The sequence below is a fragment of the Eulemur rufifrons genome, chromosome 24 (genome assembly GCF_041146395.1).
Source record: "Eulemur rufifrons isolate Redbay chromosome 24, OSU_ERuf_1, whole genome shotgun sequence".
In the NCBI taxonomy this organism is placed as follows: Eukaryota; Metazoa; Chordata; class Mammalia; order Primates; family Lemuridae; genus Eulemur; species Eulemur rufifrons.
In genome coordinates, this window is record NC_091006.1 from 5,706,204 (window position 1) to 5,725,305 (window position 19,102).

Consider the following 19,102-nt stretch of genomic DNA (forward strand, 5'->3'; position numbering starts at 1 on the left):
CTTCTGAACCTTTAGTCCCATCTCCTTCAGTTTCCCTTGATCATGATTCATTGCCACTGCCTCGCCGGCAGCCTTTACTTAATTTGTTGGACTCTGTATATAACTTTATCAACCAAACTAACCCTGCTATGACTAAAAATTGTTGGTTATGCCTAAACCCAAAACCACTCTATTATGTAGGGATGACAAAAAGATAACAACTGATATAAAAACTTGTTCTCTTAGTCCCCCTGCTTGACTACTCTCTTATCGTCCTTAACAGGATCATTAGTTTTGTTTCTCCTAATTTTGTTAGTGAGTCCATGTATTCTTAACTATCTGTTATCATACATACAGAAGAGAATACAAAGTATTAAACTCATGATATTGCACACCCATTATCACCATATGTGCGGAGATAAATCAAAGATTTGATTTCACGTAAAAACCAGTGGGGAATGTGATGAGCCTCAGTAAAGCCATCTTGTGTACAGGCTCACTGCTGTGTGATTCATGAGCCCGAGACCTATGAGCTGAGGGAAAAATATACATGAATAACAGGAAAAAATAAAGTGATTAACTTGTAATTAATTGCTTAAAATCACTAGGTGTATATAGTTAAATTTTACTATACTTGAGAAATGTTCCTTGACTTAACTGATGCTATGTACTTCTGTAAGGTCGCTTACTTATAGATTGTAATCATAACAGGTGGTCTGACGCAGGTCCCAGACCCCTGGGTGACGGAAAAATTATTACAGCATATATTCCAAGCTGTATACATAGTGTCACACATGTAGTGAAAGTATATAACCCCTGCACACTTAAGGGTCAGGGCCATTCTCTGTCTAGACTTTCCCAGAGCAGGGGTGGTCGCTGGCTAGCTAATAAAGACTCACTAATTCGATCTCATTCAAACTATGTGGTCTTTTCTCACTCTCTAGACCATAATATTAAGATGCAAGAAGATATGGGAAATAAAAACCAGAACTCACAGACTATTCTAAGTCTTCAAAATATATATGTACATACATTAATAAACACATACATAAAATGGAGGAATGCACAGTGGTGTGTGATCATACCTCACTGCAGCCTCAAACTCCTAGGTTCAAGCGATCCTCCCACCTCAGCCTCCTGATTAGCTGGGACTACAGGCGTATGCCACCACACCCAGCTAATTTTTAAAATTTTTTGTAGAGAAGGGGTTTCGCTATTCTTGAAGGCTGGTCTTGAACTCCTGGCCTCAAGCAATCCTCCCATCTTGGCCTCCCAAAGTGCTGGGATTACAGGCATGAGCCACCGCAACTGGCCTAATTCATTTTTTTATGTCTAAAGTATAGTCTGACTTTTCCTGTTTTTTTCCTCATACAATTAGAGTAATAGAGTATGTACCCTGCTGCATCTGACTTCTTTTACTCAATATTAAATATTTACAATTCATGCTTAGTGTTGTTTCTCCATTCTATTAATATAGTACATCAGAACAATCTGTTCTATCGTTTTATGGACATCTGGGTTGTGTTCATTTTTGTACAAATGATGTTGTTTGTATTTGTATCTGGTTACCATCAGTGTGTATTTATCTATGGTATAAAAGAAAGAGAAGAACTGTAGGTTTTTCTACAGGGTAAACATTATCTTCAGTTTTACTAAACGTTGTTTTCCTCCCAAAGTTAACATATCAATTGACAGTCTTAAAAGGTGGAATTCCCAAAGCTTTATGTTCTTGCTGACACTTAATACTGTTAAAAATTTCATTGAGCTTTCTAGTGGGTTTATGTGATGATTGTGGTGTTAATTTACTGAGCCTTTTCTTCTCTGTAATCTGCCCTGTCAAGATTTTTGTCTGTGACAGGATAGAAGGGAACTCTGGAGCCTTTCATCATCCTATGTGAAAAAGTTCGTGGGGCATTGATATATTTTGTTTTACTTGGTATTTCAGGCACCCAGGCTAGTGGTAGCCAGGGTGCAGAGCCCACTTCTAAAGGATTCTGCACAGTCTAAATATTATATCTTCTTACTTTGAGATATATTCTTCCATATGATTAAACAATCTCAATTACTCTTGAAGGAGCATAAAATCCTCACTGTGTAATCATGGACCTTCCAAATTATTTGTCGGTGTCTACCCAGATCTTGCATTTAAAACCTGAAATAGGGAGGTTAGATTTTGTTTTCTCCTTACTGCTTAACCTGACCAAAATGTCATAGATACCTCCTGGCCTGTTGCTAAATCCAGGAGAATCACTTGAATAATAGACAAAACTGAAGGGAAACCACATTGATAATTTATCATTATTATTATCATTGCATACATGAACTCATTAATGATGCTTATGAAGAAATTGGGTCATTTATGGAAAAGTATAAAGAGAATGTAGGAAATGTCTCAACTGAAGAGAAAGAAACTACAGAAAATAATTATGAAAAAAGATGGAGTATTAACATGCATTAAGAGACTCAGGAGCACAAACTAAGTTAAGGGAAAAAAAGATTTATTAGTATTTTCTTAATCATGGAAAGCACGATGAATTCTTAAAAGGTCAAGTACTTGTGAGTCTGATACATTTGACGATAATTTGTATTTCTAATGTTGCAAATGGTGAATTTATTGTCATTTTTCCTTTTCCCTTTAGACTAGTAACCATTATTTTGAGTGACAAAAACATATTGGTTTAAGACTATTATTTGTCTGTTCATTATACTGTCTTAAAATATATCTATTAATTTTTGTCTTGTATTTATTTTCATTTTATTAATTGATTCATTTGGACGATTTGAATAAGCACATAATTATCAAGTCAAATCTATTTTCTTAGCATTTCTCTTCTATTTTGCTTAGAATATCCACCCCTGACTTAATATTAAAAATCATATACACGGTTTTCTCCAGATCATTTTTAAATTTAATTATTCAATCTGTTTTGGTTACACCTTAACGTAAAGAAATTAAGTAAATATAACTAACTCCTACACACTATTAGTCAATGTACCTAACACGATTTATTGAATAAACCAGTTCATCTCCAACAGTTTCAATTCTTTTCCTGATGTAAATTAATATAGCCTTTATGGAAAACAGTATGGACGTTCATCAGAAAACTAAAAAATAAATACCATTTGTTCCAGCAATCCCACTTCTGCATGTATATCCAAAGGAACTGAAATCAGTATGCAGAAGAGATATCTGCACTGTCATGTTCACGACAGCATTACTCACAATAGTAAGATAAGGAAGCAACCGAGGAGTCCATCACTAGATGAATGGATAAAGACAATGCGATATATATATACACAACGGACTACTATTCATTCTTTAAGAGGGAAATTCTGTCATTTGCAACAACATGGATAAACCTGGAGGACAATATGCTAAAATAAGCCAGGGAAAGAAAGATGGCAGATACCACATGAGCTCACTTATATGTAGAATTCAGAATAGTAAAACATAACAAGTATATAGTAGAATGCTGGTCACCATAGGCTGAGGGATGGAGAAAGGGGAGATGTTGATCAACAGGGTATAAAGTTTCAGTTAGGAGGAATAAGCTTGAGTGATCTTTTGCACAGAACAGTGACTACAATAATTAATAACGCATTGTATGTTTCAAAATTGCTAAAAGAAGAGATATTAAACGTTTTCACCAAAAAAAAAATTAAGCATGTGAAGTGATGGGTTTAATTAGCTTGATTTAATCATTTCACTATGTAACCATATATCAAGATATAGTGTACTCCATACATATATAAAATATACAATTATTATTTCTCAATTTTTAAAAAAGTTAATTTTCCTATACCTTACAACAGGCTGGGGCTGCTTCAGGGGACACAGAGCAGAGTCCCCTCCCTCAGGCGCACAAACCCGTCCCGCGCGCTCGCCCTCGCGGCCACACCGCTGACCCTACCGAGCCAGCTCTGCAAGCACAAGCCTGAGGCTTTGGTCAGCCGGAGTTCCATAGTCCCCTTCACAGCTTTCTGAGTCCACTTGTCCCTTCTGGATTCCGAGGACACATCGGACACGCTTTTGTCCCAGCTATCTCTGCCAGCGCCTCACGTCCTTGCGTTTGCAAACTCCTACTAGAAGGAAAACTAAAACCTCCGGCAGCCGGCATGGGGCGGTTCTTGGGGCGGGTTTGCGTCCTAACTAGGATTTTGGGATTTGGGTCTCTTTTCCCATAAGACACCGCGGTCAGGCTATTCGGACTTGAACTACATTTCCCAGAAGACAACGGGCACATTCACTCTATGGCTTCCCTTCCGATTTCGCGCGGTTCTCGTGCTTTGCGAGGTAAGTTTGAGCTTATCTCGGGATATAATAGGTACAGGGTCCTCGCGGGCAGGGCCCTGGGCGATGAGGGTCAAATTGGAGCTCGACCTGAACCGGCCGGGTTGGTGGAGGAAGCCCTTAAAGCGTGGGAACCCGTAGCATGGACGGGCCATTTGTTACTGGAATCTCAGGCCTGTGGGTGCATGAACAGCAGAGAAAGTGTTTGTGTGTGTCTGTGAGAGAATGTTTCATCCGTCAGATGGAGAACGCGTGCTAGTGAGTGTGTGTGTGTGTGTGTGTGTGCGTGCGTGTGTGTGCGTGAGAGAGAGAGAGAGAGAAACTGCGTGTTAGAGGGCTGCGATGTGCCTCCTTGATCGTGGGTGCGGTTGTGAGGCTGTGACGGGTAAGTTTCTGTGCTCGCGTGACGGGGATATGAGGTGAATGCCCTGTATGTGTCCGTCAATTGCTGTGGCTGTCAGTGTCACTGTGACTCTTGGCTGTAGGGACCTTGGTGCTTCCTCCACCTTCTCTCCTTACAGCTACTTGCGGCTGACACAAAGAAAATGTCTGCAAGAGGGAAGTCAGATGATGAACCTTAAATAAAATTTTCCAGCAAGAAGGTACTGACTTGCTGTGAGATTGGGAACGCCTGGGAGGTTCGTTCTTTGTGAGCTGTGAGGGTCAGCCACTTGTCTCAGAACCTCCACTTTCCCTGAGTTCTGACACCAGACACCTGCTGGGAACGCATACCCAGATTCTAGTCTCTCTGCTATCTCCATGTGTTTAAGTGTGTGAGCAGGGCAGATGTGGAGGGTATGGTGTAATGAGTCATTCTGTGCTACAAGAAAAGCTCTACAACTCATGACTCCCTACTTCCCCCCAGTCCTGCTATTCCCCAAAAGAAGGACCCTGATGAAGAGGAAAGAATTGGTTCACATCTAAACATCAAGGTTTAGGCTAGTTCGTTTTTTTCTTTCATAAAATTATTGGTTTTAGGGCATGCTTTCCCTCGTCTGAAATGTGTCTGAATGTCCTAATCATAATCTGCTTTCTTTGCAGTGGATGTTGGATGTGGTTGAGGTGAATCTCATTAACATTTTCATATTCATTTGGCATATCATTCAAATCTTTGTGTGTTCTCTTATTCTAAACAAAGCCCCAAAAGATTTAGAGTCTTTGGTTTAAAATCAGAGACAACAGTTTTCCTCTTTATGATTATGTGCAAAATTAGTGTGCAGGATTATGGAAATGATTAAGTAAATGATTAACCCATATGGTTGACTGTTATGCAGCTAATAAAATTATGTTTATACAGAGTTAGACATGGAAGGATTACATGTATGTAATGTTAAGCAATATTCATACTTATAATCAGTAATACTAAAAAAATTAAAAATTAAATATCAATCCCACTTAATAAAGTTGTTTTTGTGAGACATTTTGCAAGGATTGCATCCAAAATACCATTTTAGTTTTTTATTGAAGATGTGGTGTGGCTATGTTTATTGCACACTTATTTTGTGCAAAAGCAGAACACTCTTCTACTTTTCATACATTCTTTGATTCAATCTGCAAATGCATTTTTTGTATTTCTATATATAATACCCTAAGATAAATTCCTTGAAGTAGAATCTGGGGTAAGACCATCAGACTTTTACCAACTGCCTGTGATATGCCAGGCCATGTAATGTTAGTATTTAGGAGTGATAAAAAGATTAAAATGATGTAGTTGCTACTTTTATGTTGCTTCTACTAAGTAAGGCAATCCCTGAATAGAAATAAATGCATTAAAGCCCACTATGAAGATTCAGGTAGTATGATTTGGATTTTATGTGGCAGCTATGTCATTCTGCTTATAGCTATCATTGTCAAATTATGATCAAATTATGCTGACTTAATATGAAAGCACTGTGATGGTAAGGAATTTATGTTTTCAATTTATACCTTACCTTTTTATACTGAGATATAATTTAACATAAAATTCACCTTTGTAAAGTGTACAATTCAGTTTGTAAGTTTCTAACAGAAATATCCCCCCCCCCCCCCCCCCCCCGTTAATCATGTCCTCCTATTGAGACTCACACAATACAAACTAGACTATACTCAGGAACTTTACCTATCTTTTTAGACAGTAATCCAACATGTATGAGCATACATAGAGATCGTAGAGGAGGAACTGAAGGAAACAAAACCATTTAGTAAAACAGTCCAAACTTAGTGTTCTTTCTATAAAACCAAGTAGAGACTGTTTTATTTCTATTTATTTATTTGGTTTATTTATTTTTGAGACAGAGTCACGTGTTGTCACCCTTTCTAGAGCACAGTGGCATATTTATTCATAGCTCACTGCAACCTCAAACTCCTGGGCTCAACCGATCCTCCTGCCTCAGCCTCCCAAGTAGCTGGGACTACAGGCATGTGCCACCATGCCCAGCTAAGTTTTTCTGTTTTTAGTAGAGACAGGAACTCAAGGGAATCTCCCACTTTGGCCTCCCAGAGTGGTAGGATTACAGCTGTGAACCACTGCGCCCAGTCTCTAGACTGTTTTAAAAAATATACTTTCTGGCCAGGCATGGTGGACTCACATTTGTAATCCCAGCATTTTGGGAGGCTAAGGTGGGAGAATTGTTTGAGGCCAGGAGTTTGAGACCAGTCTGGGCAACATAGCAAGACCCCCATCTCTACAAAAACTAAAACAAAAATTAGCCAAAGTGGTGATGTGTGCCTGTAGTCCTGGCTACTTGGGAGGCTGAGGAGGGAGGATCGCTTGATCCCAGGAGTTGGAGGTTACAGTGAGCTCTGTGATCATGCCACTGCACTTTAGCCTGGGCAATAGTACGAGACCCTCTCTTTAAGAAACAAAAAAAAAAAAACAAAAGACATTTTCACTTTTTGGAGAACAGCTTCCACTGAACATGTAACAATTATTCATATGCTTGTATCTCTTAAGTTAAGGTATGACCATTGACTCAACAAACAAAAAACCCTAGATGAAAACAAAAAGATAAGCACTGTTAATCTATGAGTGTATAACTTTCCGGACTTTTCATGTCTACTGCAGTCTGATGAACTGTCAGTCTTTTATGTTTTTTTATTTTTAAATTTTTTCATTTTTTTTTTTTTTTACCTAGACAACCCCTACTGTAGCACTAATGGTCTGTCAGTCTTTCAATATTGAGATATACGTATATTATACAAATAGTATCATATCGTACTTAATGGTTTTCTAACCTGATTTTTCTACTGACCATATTTCTAGAATATTTTCCATGTCCCTAATATTTTTCCTTACTTAACATTCATTACATGGATATTTTATAATGTATTTAAGCAGTTCTTTTAGAATTTGAGTGCCAAACACTGCCTGACCAATTCTATGTCCTTCTATCCTCCATACCCTTTTCAACCTCACCTGATCCCAAGGCCATAAAGTAAGATTTGGTTTGGATGATGTGGCTCCTTTTCAACCCTGGAAGGTATGAATGAAGGGAAGAGGATCTCTTCAGGACAGGACTGAGCAGCCCAATCTCACTACAGAGCAGCTTTCCCAAAGTGAAGAACGGCACTGCCTGCTGAAGTGTCTGGGTATCCTGGGGATTGGAGAAGAGTTTGGATTTATCTAAAAATCCTTCTAATCTTTTCAAATTGTGTGCTTATGGTAGGAAGTGTTATTTAAAATAGAATGGAGGAGCAAAAAGTTTATTTTGTTACATGGTAACACTAAAGCATGCCTTTCTTGTGGTATGTTTTTCCTTTCACAGCTCTGGATGCTCTTTGTTCTTCTCCTGTAGAGGAACCTCAAGGAAGTCTCATCAGTTTTTGCAGATATAAAACCATGGCATGTGTAAGTTGATGTTTCTTTCTCATTGAAATATGTGATGTAAATGTTTTCATTAATTGTTCTGAAGCTCCTTAACCTGAAGAACTCCATTCAATTATCTGCTTCTGAGTTCCTCCTATACCAGTGAACAATGGTCCCAAATAATCCAGTGTCCTCTCTCTGTGGCCTCCTCTACTCTAACCAGGATTTATGTATTTACTAACATTACCTCTTATATGCCTAATTACATAGTGAGAGCAGTGATGGAACGATGAGAGTGTTGAGTCCCATAAAGAATTGAGCTTCCAGGTCAGACTGTGGGTGGATGAATTAGAGATGAGGATCCCATTTGGCCAAATAGAGAAGGACTTTGAAGTTTTCTACAGACATGAGTTTTCTAGGTACATGTGGTAAAGACTTAATGATAAATGGTCCCAATCTTAGTGTGGGTTGAGATCTAATGCTTTCTGAAGCTTTTAGAATTGAATAACCATATGATGTAGGACTTTCAAATGTAGGGATCATGATTCTTTGTCAGGAAGCCCTGACTGATAAATACTATGGCTATTTTATTGCTGACTAGGATGTGCTGACATCAAATGACTTTGATATAATTCTGAATCATCCTACATTAATTAATATCTTCTAACTTAGCAACCAGAGAAGTGTTCATGAGGTATTTTTTTTTTTCTTAAGACAGAGTCTCACTCTGTCAACTGGGTAGAGTGCAATGGCATCATCGTAGCACATTGCAGCCTCGAACTCCTGGGCTCAAGCAATCTTCCTGCCTCAGCCTCCCAAGTAGCTGGGACTACAGGCGTGCATCACTACGCCTGGCTAATTTTTTTCTATTTTTAGTAGAGACGGGGTCTCACTCTTGCTCAGACTGGTCTCGAACTCCTGAGCTCAAGTGATCCACCCACCTCAGCCTCCCAGAGTACTGGAATTACAGGCATGAGTCACCGCACCCGGCCAAGTTCACCATCTTATATGGGTGTGGTTCATGGCACCCCAAAGCAAATACAATAGTACATTTAGCATAATGTCCTTAAATACATTTTCCTACTTTGCATTTAATGGCCGCTTTGAATCTATTACATACATGTTCTGTATTTAGCCAATTTGGCTGGACTCAACACAGAACCAGGACTAAGCAATTTCTTCAGTGTTGTATTAATATTATCTCCCATATATTGACCAGTTTCAACTGATGCCATAAAAGAGGTTCTAGTTTGGATGATGAGGACTCTTTCAGCCTTGGAAGGTAGGAGTGAAGGCAGGTGGATCTACTCATGGGAAGACTGAGCAGCCTGATCTCAGGTCTAGATCAGCCTCCCCAAAATGGGGGCTTGTCCAGGAAACCTCATGCTATAATGTCTGGATCTGGCTTCAATGCAAAAGTGACTAATTCTGCAACTACCTTTGTGTAGCTGGGTTTCCTGGGGGTTGAAGGAGAGCTTAGATCCATCTTCTATTTTTCCCTAAATTATATGTACAGTTGTGGGGGACTAATTTTAGAAGGGGAAATGGAGGAGCAGAAAGATTTTATTAAATTAAGTCACATTGGGACAACTAAAACTTTTTTTCTTCTCTCAGCTCTGGATTCTTTGGAGTTCGAATTGTAGTGGAATCCTGAGGAGGACCGATCAGGTCTTACATTTCTAAAACCATGACCTGTGTAAGTTGATTATTTCTGTTTCCTTGCAATGTTATGATTTTACATTATGCAGATTTTTTTTATTAACCTAAAGCTTCCTGTTTAAGAAGGTCTCATTCAGTTATCTGCTCCCCAGTTTCTTCTATCCTTCTGCAGTATATAGTGATAGCAAATAACTCCATTTCCTCCCTGAGTGTTTGTGTATTTATTGTCCAATTTACTCAGTACTCTTATGTGCTTATTCTTCAACCAAAGGCTATGATAGAGCCATGAAGGAGTGAAGTCCCATTTGGGAAATAGTTGAGCTTCCCTAAGAGATCTCTAGTTTGGTGAATTAGAGGTGTTAGTCCTATTTGAGTACCATACCATAGGTAGACTTTTACATTCTCCACAGACCTGAGTTTTCTAGACAAATAACGTGGGATTTGGTTATCAGTTGGTCTCAGTCTTAGTATGTGATTAGATCTCACGTTCTTAGAGAATTTTAGAATGATTGGGAATATATCATGGACCTTGAGAGACAAATATCTATTTTATGGTTGAATGTGTTCTGTTGAACTTGGGTGACATCTTTTTGATTATAAGTCATCCTATATCAGTGTACACCCAGGAACAAAAATAATATCAAGTGAGTGATGGAAGATGGTGATGAATGAGAATGTTATCCTAAGGAATAAATGTGTTGATTTCCAGAATTGGAAAAGACCTTTGAAATTTCATCCACCAAATATATGAAAGTAAAGGGTGGATTAAGTCTAAGATATCCAAAATAAAATAAATTGTTATATAGCCAATACAAAATTTATTTGTCAAAACAAAAATGCTTATGATATGCTCTGACATAATGATGAACTTGAGGCTTGTGGAAATAGCTAAAGTTTTCACAAACCTTTTTTTAAATATGGAGATTTTTTTTTTTGTTTTTGTTTTTGAGACAGAGTCTCACTCTGTTGCCCGGGCTAGAGTGAGTGCCGTGGCATCAGTCTAGCTCACAGCAACCTCAAACTCCTGGGCTTAAGCGATCCTACTGCCTCAGCCTCCCGAGTAGCTGGGACTACAGGCATGCGCTACCATGCCCGGCTAATTTTTTGTATATATATATTTTAGTTGTCCATATAATTTCTTTCTATTTTTAGTAGAGACGGGGTCTCACTCTTGCTCAGGCTGGTCTCGAACTCCTGACCTCGAGTGATCCACCCGCCTCGGCCTCCCAGAGTGCTAGGATTACGGGCGTGAGCCACCGCGCCCGGCCGAGATTTTTATATTAAACTTTTTTTAAACCGTTAAAGGGAAAATAGTTTAGTAACTCACATTTATTGGGAATTTAAACATCATGCAACTAACAGATTATGTGGTTATGTCTTTAATACTTTATTGAATACAGAAACTTGAATTTTGTTCCTCAGTGCATCTGAATTATTGCAGTAACCGCCAACATGTAGAAAGATTTGTCTGCAGCAGTAGGATTCTTTAGGAATATAGAGACATTCTGCTTTATTCTGCCTCCTGGTCACTAGTCACTTGTACTATATTGCTCCCTTTCTCTAATGTGCTCTTCTGATGTTCTGTCTTTCAGTCTCTAAAATATATTTTAAATTTCATAATACATGGGTTTACAGTTTCAGGAATTAGTGACATTCAGGGATGTGGCCATAGACTTCTCTCAGCAGGAGTGGGAATACCTGGACCCTAATCAGAGGGATTTGTACAGGGATGTGATGTTGGAGAACTATAGGAACCTGGTCTCACTGGGTAAGTTTATTTGCCTCAAGTAATTTAAAATGTGATGTGTGATGTATTACCTTTTAACACAGTGAATTTCAAGGCTGTATTTCAAAATATAGGCTGAATTTTTCCTTCCCATTCCTAAAGGAAGGTTTGGGCTCTGCCAGTTTGACAATGGCTCTGCCATTAAGTGCTATCATTTTCTTTATCCTTTAGTGATAGTCACATCTCTCTCTGCATCTTCTTAAAGTTGCTTCCTTCCTTAATACCCAAGGGGTATTAAAATGATATATATTTATTTAGTGAATAATCATCATTCAGGAAGCCTAGTTTCCCATTGTGTTTATTCCCAAAATTTCTATAGATATGCTGTGTCATCATCTGATCCACCTGCAAGGACAAAAGTTAGATGCAGATTTGTGATTTGCTCTGAGTATGAGAAGAATCTCTATGACTTATATATCAGCGGATTAGATGAACAGTATTCATTTAAAACTGTAGGGTCTAAAATTTAATTTCCTCTATCTAATTTGTGTGATTTATGGTTGCAAGTTATAATTTATGAACTTTGCATTTAATATTGAATGAAGATTTTGTAAATCAATCGAGATGCTTCGTGTTTTCCTTTTAGGTAAATAAAATAATTAAAATTGGTACAATTGTGCTCATTATGTCCCTGGCACTCTTCTGGGAAAAAAAAAATATGTAAGATGATTTAATCATCAAACAACTGTATGATGGTAACATTATTATGCCCAGTTTATTTGCCAGCACTATGAAATAGTGAGTTGAAGTGACATGGCCACAGTCACGAGGTTGGTAAGTTTAAGAGGAAGAATTTGTACACCAGCTTTCTGGCTCCAGAGACTTTCACAAACATTTTTAACCTTTCTCTTAAGAGACAGAGCTGGTATAAGTTTAAGTTAAAATAACATTTCACCATACCTGCCTTACTTCTTTTTTTTTTTTTTTTTTTTTGAGACAGAGTCTCACTCTGTTGCCCAGGCTAGAGTGAGTGCCGTGGCATCAGCCTAGCTCACAGCAACCTCAAACTCCTGAGCTCAAGCGATCCTCCTGTCTCAGCCTCCCGAGTAGCTGGGACTACAGGCATGCACCACCATGCCCGGCTAATTTTTTTTCTATATATATTTTTAGCTGTCCATATAATTTCTTTCTATTTTTAGTAGAGATGGGGTCTCGCTCTTGCTCAGGCTGGTCTCGAACTCCTGAGCTCAAACGATCCGCCCACCTCGGCCTCCCAGAGTGCTAGGATTACAGGCGTGAGCCACCGCGCCCGGCCTGCCTTACTTCTTAAATCATCTTACTCCTCTTTTATTTGAAATCCTTAGTTCATTGCAAATTTAACCAAAGCCCAAAGGTTTCTGTAACTTTGGTTTTTATTTATTTATTTTTTTTTTTTTTTTGAGCTTCCACTGCAGTGTTTTACTGAGACCAGCACTGGAGGCATGTGAGGTGGTTTTTATTTTTATACCATGTGGCATTTCTTTTCTTATAAGCAGGCCATTCCATTTCTAAACCAGATGTGGTTGACTTATTGGAGCAAGGCAAAGAGCCCTGGATGATTTTGAGGGAAGAAACACGGTATACAGGTAAGGAAGGCAGGGGAAGCAATCAGGGCTGGTAACAGCCTGTGAGGTAAGGGAAAGGCAACACTTCTGTGTGGTGTTGTTCCTAAAGCCCTCCTCCAAGGCACCCAGACTTGTGGAGCTTAGGCCTATGACCTGGGGAGGAAATAAAGATCTCAATGTGAGCTATGGAAGAAACTTGAACTTTACCCCATTTACTGACCACCTTATTTTTCTTATATTTCAAACCCATTTTTCAGTGATGAGGATGCTCTTTTTTTTTCTTTTTTTTTTTGAGGCAGAGTCTCGCTCTGTTGCCCAAGCTAGAGTGCCGTGACGTCAGCCTAGCTCACAGCAACCTCAGACTCCTGGGCTCAAGCGATCCTTCTGCCTCAACCTCCTGAGTAGCTTGGACTACAGTCACGCGCCACCATGCCCAGCTAATTTTTTCTATATATATTTTTATCTGTCCATATAATTTCTTTCTATTTTTAGTAGAGATGGGGTCTCGCTCTTGCTCAGGCTGGTCTCGAACTCCTGAGCTCAAACAATCCGCCCGCCTTGGCCTCCGAGAGTGCTAGGATTACAACGTGAGCCACCGCACCTGGCCGAGGATACTCTTTTTTCTTTTTACCTGTATTTTGGATTCAGCTGTTTTTCCATCTGTCCTTTTGCATACATAAACACACGTTTATCAATATAGTGATAGTGAACAAGACTTACAAGCTCCCTGTCTTCATGGAATTTACATTATACTAGAGAAAGAAGACATAAAAATAAACAGGTAACCAAATAACATCAGGCACTGGAATGAGCCATGATAAAAAGTAAGCAGATGTTGGGCCATTTTAGATAAGATGGTTGGGGAGACTTCTTTGGGGTGGTTAATATTTGAGAGGAGACAGGATGTAAGGTCATAGGCCGTGTGTTTATCAATGTGTTTATATTCCAAGCTGATTAAGAGCTTGGAGGGCTAGGAAGACAGCTGGGGTAGTGGAGGGGAGGAGCATGGAGAGTAAAGGAAAGAGAATGGGGAGAGCTTTGTGAGTTTGAGGAGCACCAAAGTAGACCAGAATAGGGATCCTAAGAGGAGAGTGACAAGAAATGAGGTCACACGGTTGTGAGGAGGCAGATCGTATGAGGCATTATTGAATTTGAACCATTAGGAAATAAAAATGATTAGAATCAATGGTGTAATTTGTTTTTTAATTTTAAGCCGATTTAAAAAATATTGGACCAATACAGAGAGCAACATAAAACAAAAGTGTGGCTTAATGAGTTATATAAGTAAAATAACCATGTCACTATACCCAGGTCAGGAGTTAAAATTTAAAAAAAAAATTTATTTGTTTGTTTGTTTATTTATTGGTTTTTTTAGGGACCTCTACAACAGGGTTTTGTGGTGAAGGAAAAGTAGACTCAACTCCCAAGACTTTTTTTTAAAACTCTTTATTTTAATATAATTTCAGAGTTACAGAAAAGTTGTATTGATAACACACAAGATTCTTTTATACCTGTCGAAGCAATATTTCTAAACAAGGAAATAAGCTTTTTTAGTCAATTCTGAAGCCCTTCACATGTTTCCACCCAATCACAATCTTCTCCCTCCTGCTAAATGTAACCAATATCCTGATTTTAATAATAATAAGTACCTTCATTTTTTTCTACTTCCAATTTTTTTTTTTTTTTTTTTCTGTGACAAGGTCTCCTTCTGTCACCCAGGCTAGAGTGTAGTGGCAAGATCATAGCTCACTGTAACCTCAAACTCCTGGGCCCAAGTGATCCTCCTGGCTCAACCTCTTGAGTAACTGGTACTACAGACATGCATGCTACCACACCCGGCTAATTTTTTTTTTTTTTTTTTAAGAGACAGGGTCTCACTATGTTGCCCAGGCAGGTCTCGAACTCCTGGCCTCAAGTGATCCTCCCGCCTCAGCTTCCCAAGTATCTGGGACTACAGGTGTGTGCTACCACATCCGGCTAATTTTTCTATTTTTTATAGAGGCAGGGTCTTGCTCTGTTGCTCAGGCTGGTCTCAAACTCCTGGCCTTAAGCAATGCTCCCTCCTCAGCCTCCCAAACTGCTAGGATTACAGGTGTAATCCTAGGATACACCTGTAATCCTAGGATTACTGCACGCAGCTCAAATTTCATAACCATATTTTAGAACTCCGTAAGCCATTTACTTATTATGAGTATCATTTCTTATTTCTTTTATGGAAGTTTCATGTTCTCTGGTACAGAAATACATTTTTTTATTTTCTTCTTTTGTTTCAGATTTGGATTTACAGTGTGAGATAATCAGCTACATAGAAATGCCTGAAACACCTATATCTTCTATACGACATCAGAGCATATATAACAGAGAGAAACTCTATGAATGTAAGAAATGTCAGAAGAAATTTAGTAGTGGCTATCAACTTATTCTACATCACAGGCTTCATGTTATTGAGAGACCCTATGAATGCAAAGAGTGTGGGAAGAACTTTCGTAGTGGCTATCAGCTTACTCTGCATCAAAGATTTCATATTGGTGAGAAACCCTATGAATGTACAGAATGTGGGAAAAACTTTAAAAGTGGTTATCAACTTACAGTACATCAGAGATTTCACACTGGTGAGAAAACCTATGAATGTAGGGAATGTGGGAAAGCCTTTATTTATGCCTCACACATTGTTCAACATGAGAGAATTCACACTGGTGGGAAGCCTTATGAATGTCAGGAATGTGGGAGGGCCTTTAGTCAAGGCGGGCACCTTAGAATTCATCAGAGAATTCATACTGGTGAAAAACCCTACAAATGTGAGGAGTGTGGGAAAGCTTTCAGTAGGCGCTCAAATCTTGTTGAACATGGGCAAATTCATACTGATGAGAAACCTTATGTATGTGAGAAATGTGGAAAGGCTTTTAGAAGAGGTCATCAACTTATTGTACATCAGAGTGTTCACACTGGCAAAAAACCGTATGAATGTAAAGAATGTGGGAAGGGCTACACCACTGCCTCATACCTCCTTCTACATCAGAGAATTCATAAAGGCGGGAAACCATATGAATGTAAGGAGTGTAAAAAAACCTTTACCTTGTATAGAAATCTTACTCGACATCAGAATATTCATACTGGTGAGAAACTTTTTGAATGTAGGCAATGTGGGAAGGCATATACTACTGGCTCAAAACTTTTCCAACATCAGAAAACTCATACTGGTGAGAAACCCTATAAGTGTAAAGAATGTGGAAAGACTTTTAGCTTATATGGATACCTTAATCAACATCAGAAAATTCATACTAGTATGAAACGCTTTGAGTGTAAGGAGTGTAAAAAAACCTTTACTTTGTATAGAAATCTTACTCGACATCAGAGTATTCATACTGGTAAAAAACTTTTTGAATGTCAGGAATGTGGGAAGGCCTATAGTACTGGCTCAAACCTTGTTCAACATCAGAAAACGCATACTGGTGAGAAACCCTATGAATGTAAGGAATGTGGAAAGACCTTTAGCTTGCATGGATACCTTAATCAACATCAGAAAATTCATACTGGTGTGAAACCCTATGAATGTAAGGTATGTAGAAAAACCTTTACTTTCTATAGAAATCTTACTCTACATCAGAGTATTCATACTGACACGAAGCCCTTTGAATGTAAGGAATGTGGGAAGACCTTTAGACGTAGTTCACACCTTAATGCACATCAGAGTATTCACGCTGATAAAAAACCCTATGAATGTAAAGAATGTGGAAAGGCCTTTAAAATGTATGGATACCTTACGCAACATCAGAAAATTCATACTGGTGGAAAACCTTATGAATGTAAGGAATGTGGGAAGTCCTTTAGTCGTGCTTCAAACCTTGTTCAACATGAAAGAATTCATACTGGTGAGAAACCCTATGTGTGTAAGCAGTGTGGGAAAACCTTCAGATATGGTTCAGCCCTTAAAGCACATCAAGGAATTCATACTGGTGTAAAAGTCTAAGAACATAAGGAATATGGCCCAAACTTTTTCAACATCAGACAATTCACATTGGTGAGAAATGATTGAGTATTAGTCTCATGTCTTCAGCAAATGAAAGAATTCATAATGCAGTTCTTGCCACACTAGAAAGCATTCAGTGTCAGTTCTGTTTTAATGGAATATCTGACCATTCAGTGGCAAATTAAGAAAAACATGAGAAACTCAGTTTCTTCATGCTCACATCCACAGAATGGAATTTTTTACTGAGTGCTTCTGGATTGGGCTTTTCATGAGATTGCAGTCTTCTGAAGGCTTGACTGGGGCTGAAGGATCTGTTTCCCCTGGCGGCTCACCCACACTGGCTGCTGGCTTAGAGAATGAGTGTGCCAGGAGAAAGCTGTCCTCATCCACAGTGGACTTGATTTAGATGAGAAAATTCTGGACTGAGAATAGTTGGTTATACAGATGAGACTTTTTGGGCTTCTTGAGTATATTTTCCATGTTGTAGAATATGAACAATTCGCACTCAAAGTGCCAGTGGTGGTGGTTGTAAAATATGTCCACAAATTCTTTGACACTCCACTCTTCAAAGCTGAGATCTAGTTCCCCTTCCTTTGAACCTAGTCACTTGCTTCTAGTGAGTAGAACATTCAGGGTAGCTTTCTCCTGGTGCTCATACTCACTTGGTCTTTTACTCTCACTTGGAATCATCTCTTCTCTACCTCGGGCTTCTGCAAGAGGCTGCTGACAGCCCCTTTTATAGAAATTTCATTGAATGGTGATTCTCTTAAGTGTCACATTAGATCTTTCTGAGGTCTTAACAAAGAGTTCATAATAGTGAAACTCTGTCTGTTCTATGGAGAACAGATCACTTGCTGTGATGAGCATAATTGACTGAAGTCCCTACCTCCTTCCTCTCTGAAATAATCATCATGTTAATATTGAGGCCATGCTTCCCACAGGCTCCCCTCAGTCAGTTTTCTGAGCACAGTAGAAGTATTAATGCAGGTCAATTCTCATGAGACCTAGACTCTCCAACTGGGCAACTTTGAGTCAAATTCCCATCAGGCAAGCATAAATTATCTTCACACTGCACTGCATTTTAATAGTTTTCCTACACAGTCTCCCTTCATTCCCTCTCCTTTAGATTTATCAGCCTTACCTGAAGGCTTTCAGTACCTGCTCTGACTCTCCTCTTTTTCCTTTATAGTTAGTTGCCCTCTTTTATGCATCTCATCCTGTCTTGTTTTTTGCTTTTCAGAAGACCAAGATGAACACATACCCTCTGCTTACCTACAGACTATGTTTTTCTAACAGTACCCTGGATTTGATATTTGTCCAGAGACCATTTCTGAAGTTTAATATCATTTGCCTTCTAGAGAGGCTGGGAATTTCTAAAACCAAATCCTGGTTCACTTCTGTTTAACAGTCTTTCTTCAGCTTATTTCCCTTCTTGTACTTTAAGCAGCAAGAAGTTAGGAGACACCTTGAACATTCTGCTTGGAAGTCTCCTTGGCTAAATTGTGCAGTTCGTTAGGTGTTATTTTCTACCTTTTACGTTATCACATGCACCAATGTTGCTACACTTTCTGCTACTACATAACAAGAACCCCCTTTCCCCTAGTCTATAGTAATATATTTCCATTTTCTTTAAGCCCTCACTAGTAGCCTACTTAAGAACCTCCAGGTTTCTGCTAAAAGTATTTTCAAGGCCCTTGCAGTTTCCACCCATTTTGTGGTCCCAAGACCCTCTGACATTTTTAGCTTTCTGTTTCAATAGCATCCTTTGTCTAGATACAAACTTTGTTAGTTATCTCATGCTGCATTCCAAAGTACACAAAAAATTAGTGACTTATAATGCCAATAAATGTGTATTTTTCTCACAGTTTCTGTGAGTCAGGATTTTGGGAGCAGCTAACCTGGGCAGTTGTGGCTTCAGGTGTCTCAAGAGATTGCAGTTACCTGAAGGCTTAACTGGAGCTGGAGCATGTGCATTCAAAGATGGCTTAGTTAAGTGGCTGGTAAGTTTATACTGGCAAGTTGTTTCCTCTCCAGTGGGACCTCTCCGTATGCTGCTTGAGGATACTTGTGATCCTTTTTATAATCTCAC

At 38.9% G+C, this 19,102-nt stretch overlaps 1 protein-coding gene across 4 annotated transcripts; it reads left to right on the forward strand.

The window, feature by feature from the left end:
* Positions 1–4,227: 4,227 nt before the first annotated feature.
* ZNF573 (zinc finger protein 573) lies at positions 4,228–17,335 on the forward strand. 4 transcript variants are annotated; one of them, XM_069457168.1, is made up of 5 exons: positions 4,228–4,273; positions 9,669–9,750; positions 11,349–11,481; positions 12,972–13,064; positions 15,317–17,335. In XM_069457168.1, exons 2-5 carry the CDS (start codon positions 9,742–9,744, stop codon positions 17,011–17,013), a joined length of 1,932 nt encoding a protein of 643 aa, XP_069313269.1. In that variant the 5' UTR covers positions 4,228–4,273; positions 9,669–9,741; the 3' UTR covers positions 17,014–17,335. The 4 variants fall into 4 exon arrangements, with proteins under 4 accessions (XP_069313269.1, XP_069313270.1, XP_069313271.1 ...); XM_069457169.1 differs by having other exon boundaries at positions 11,355–11,481; XM_069457170.1 differs by lacking the exon at positions 11,349–11,481.
* Positions 17,336–19,102: the final 1,767 nt, after the last annotated feature.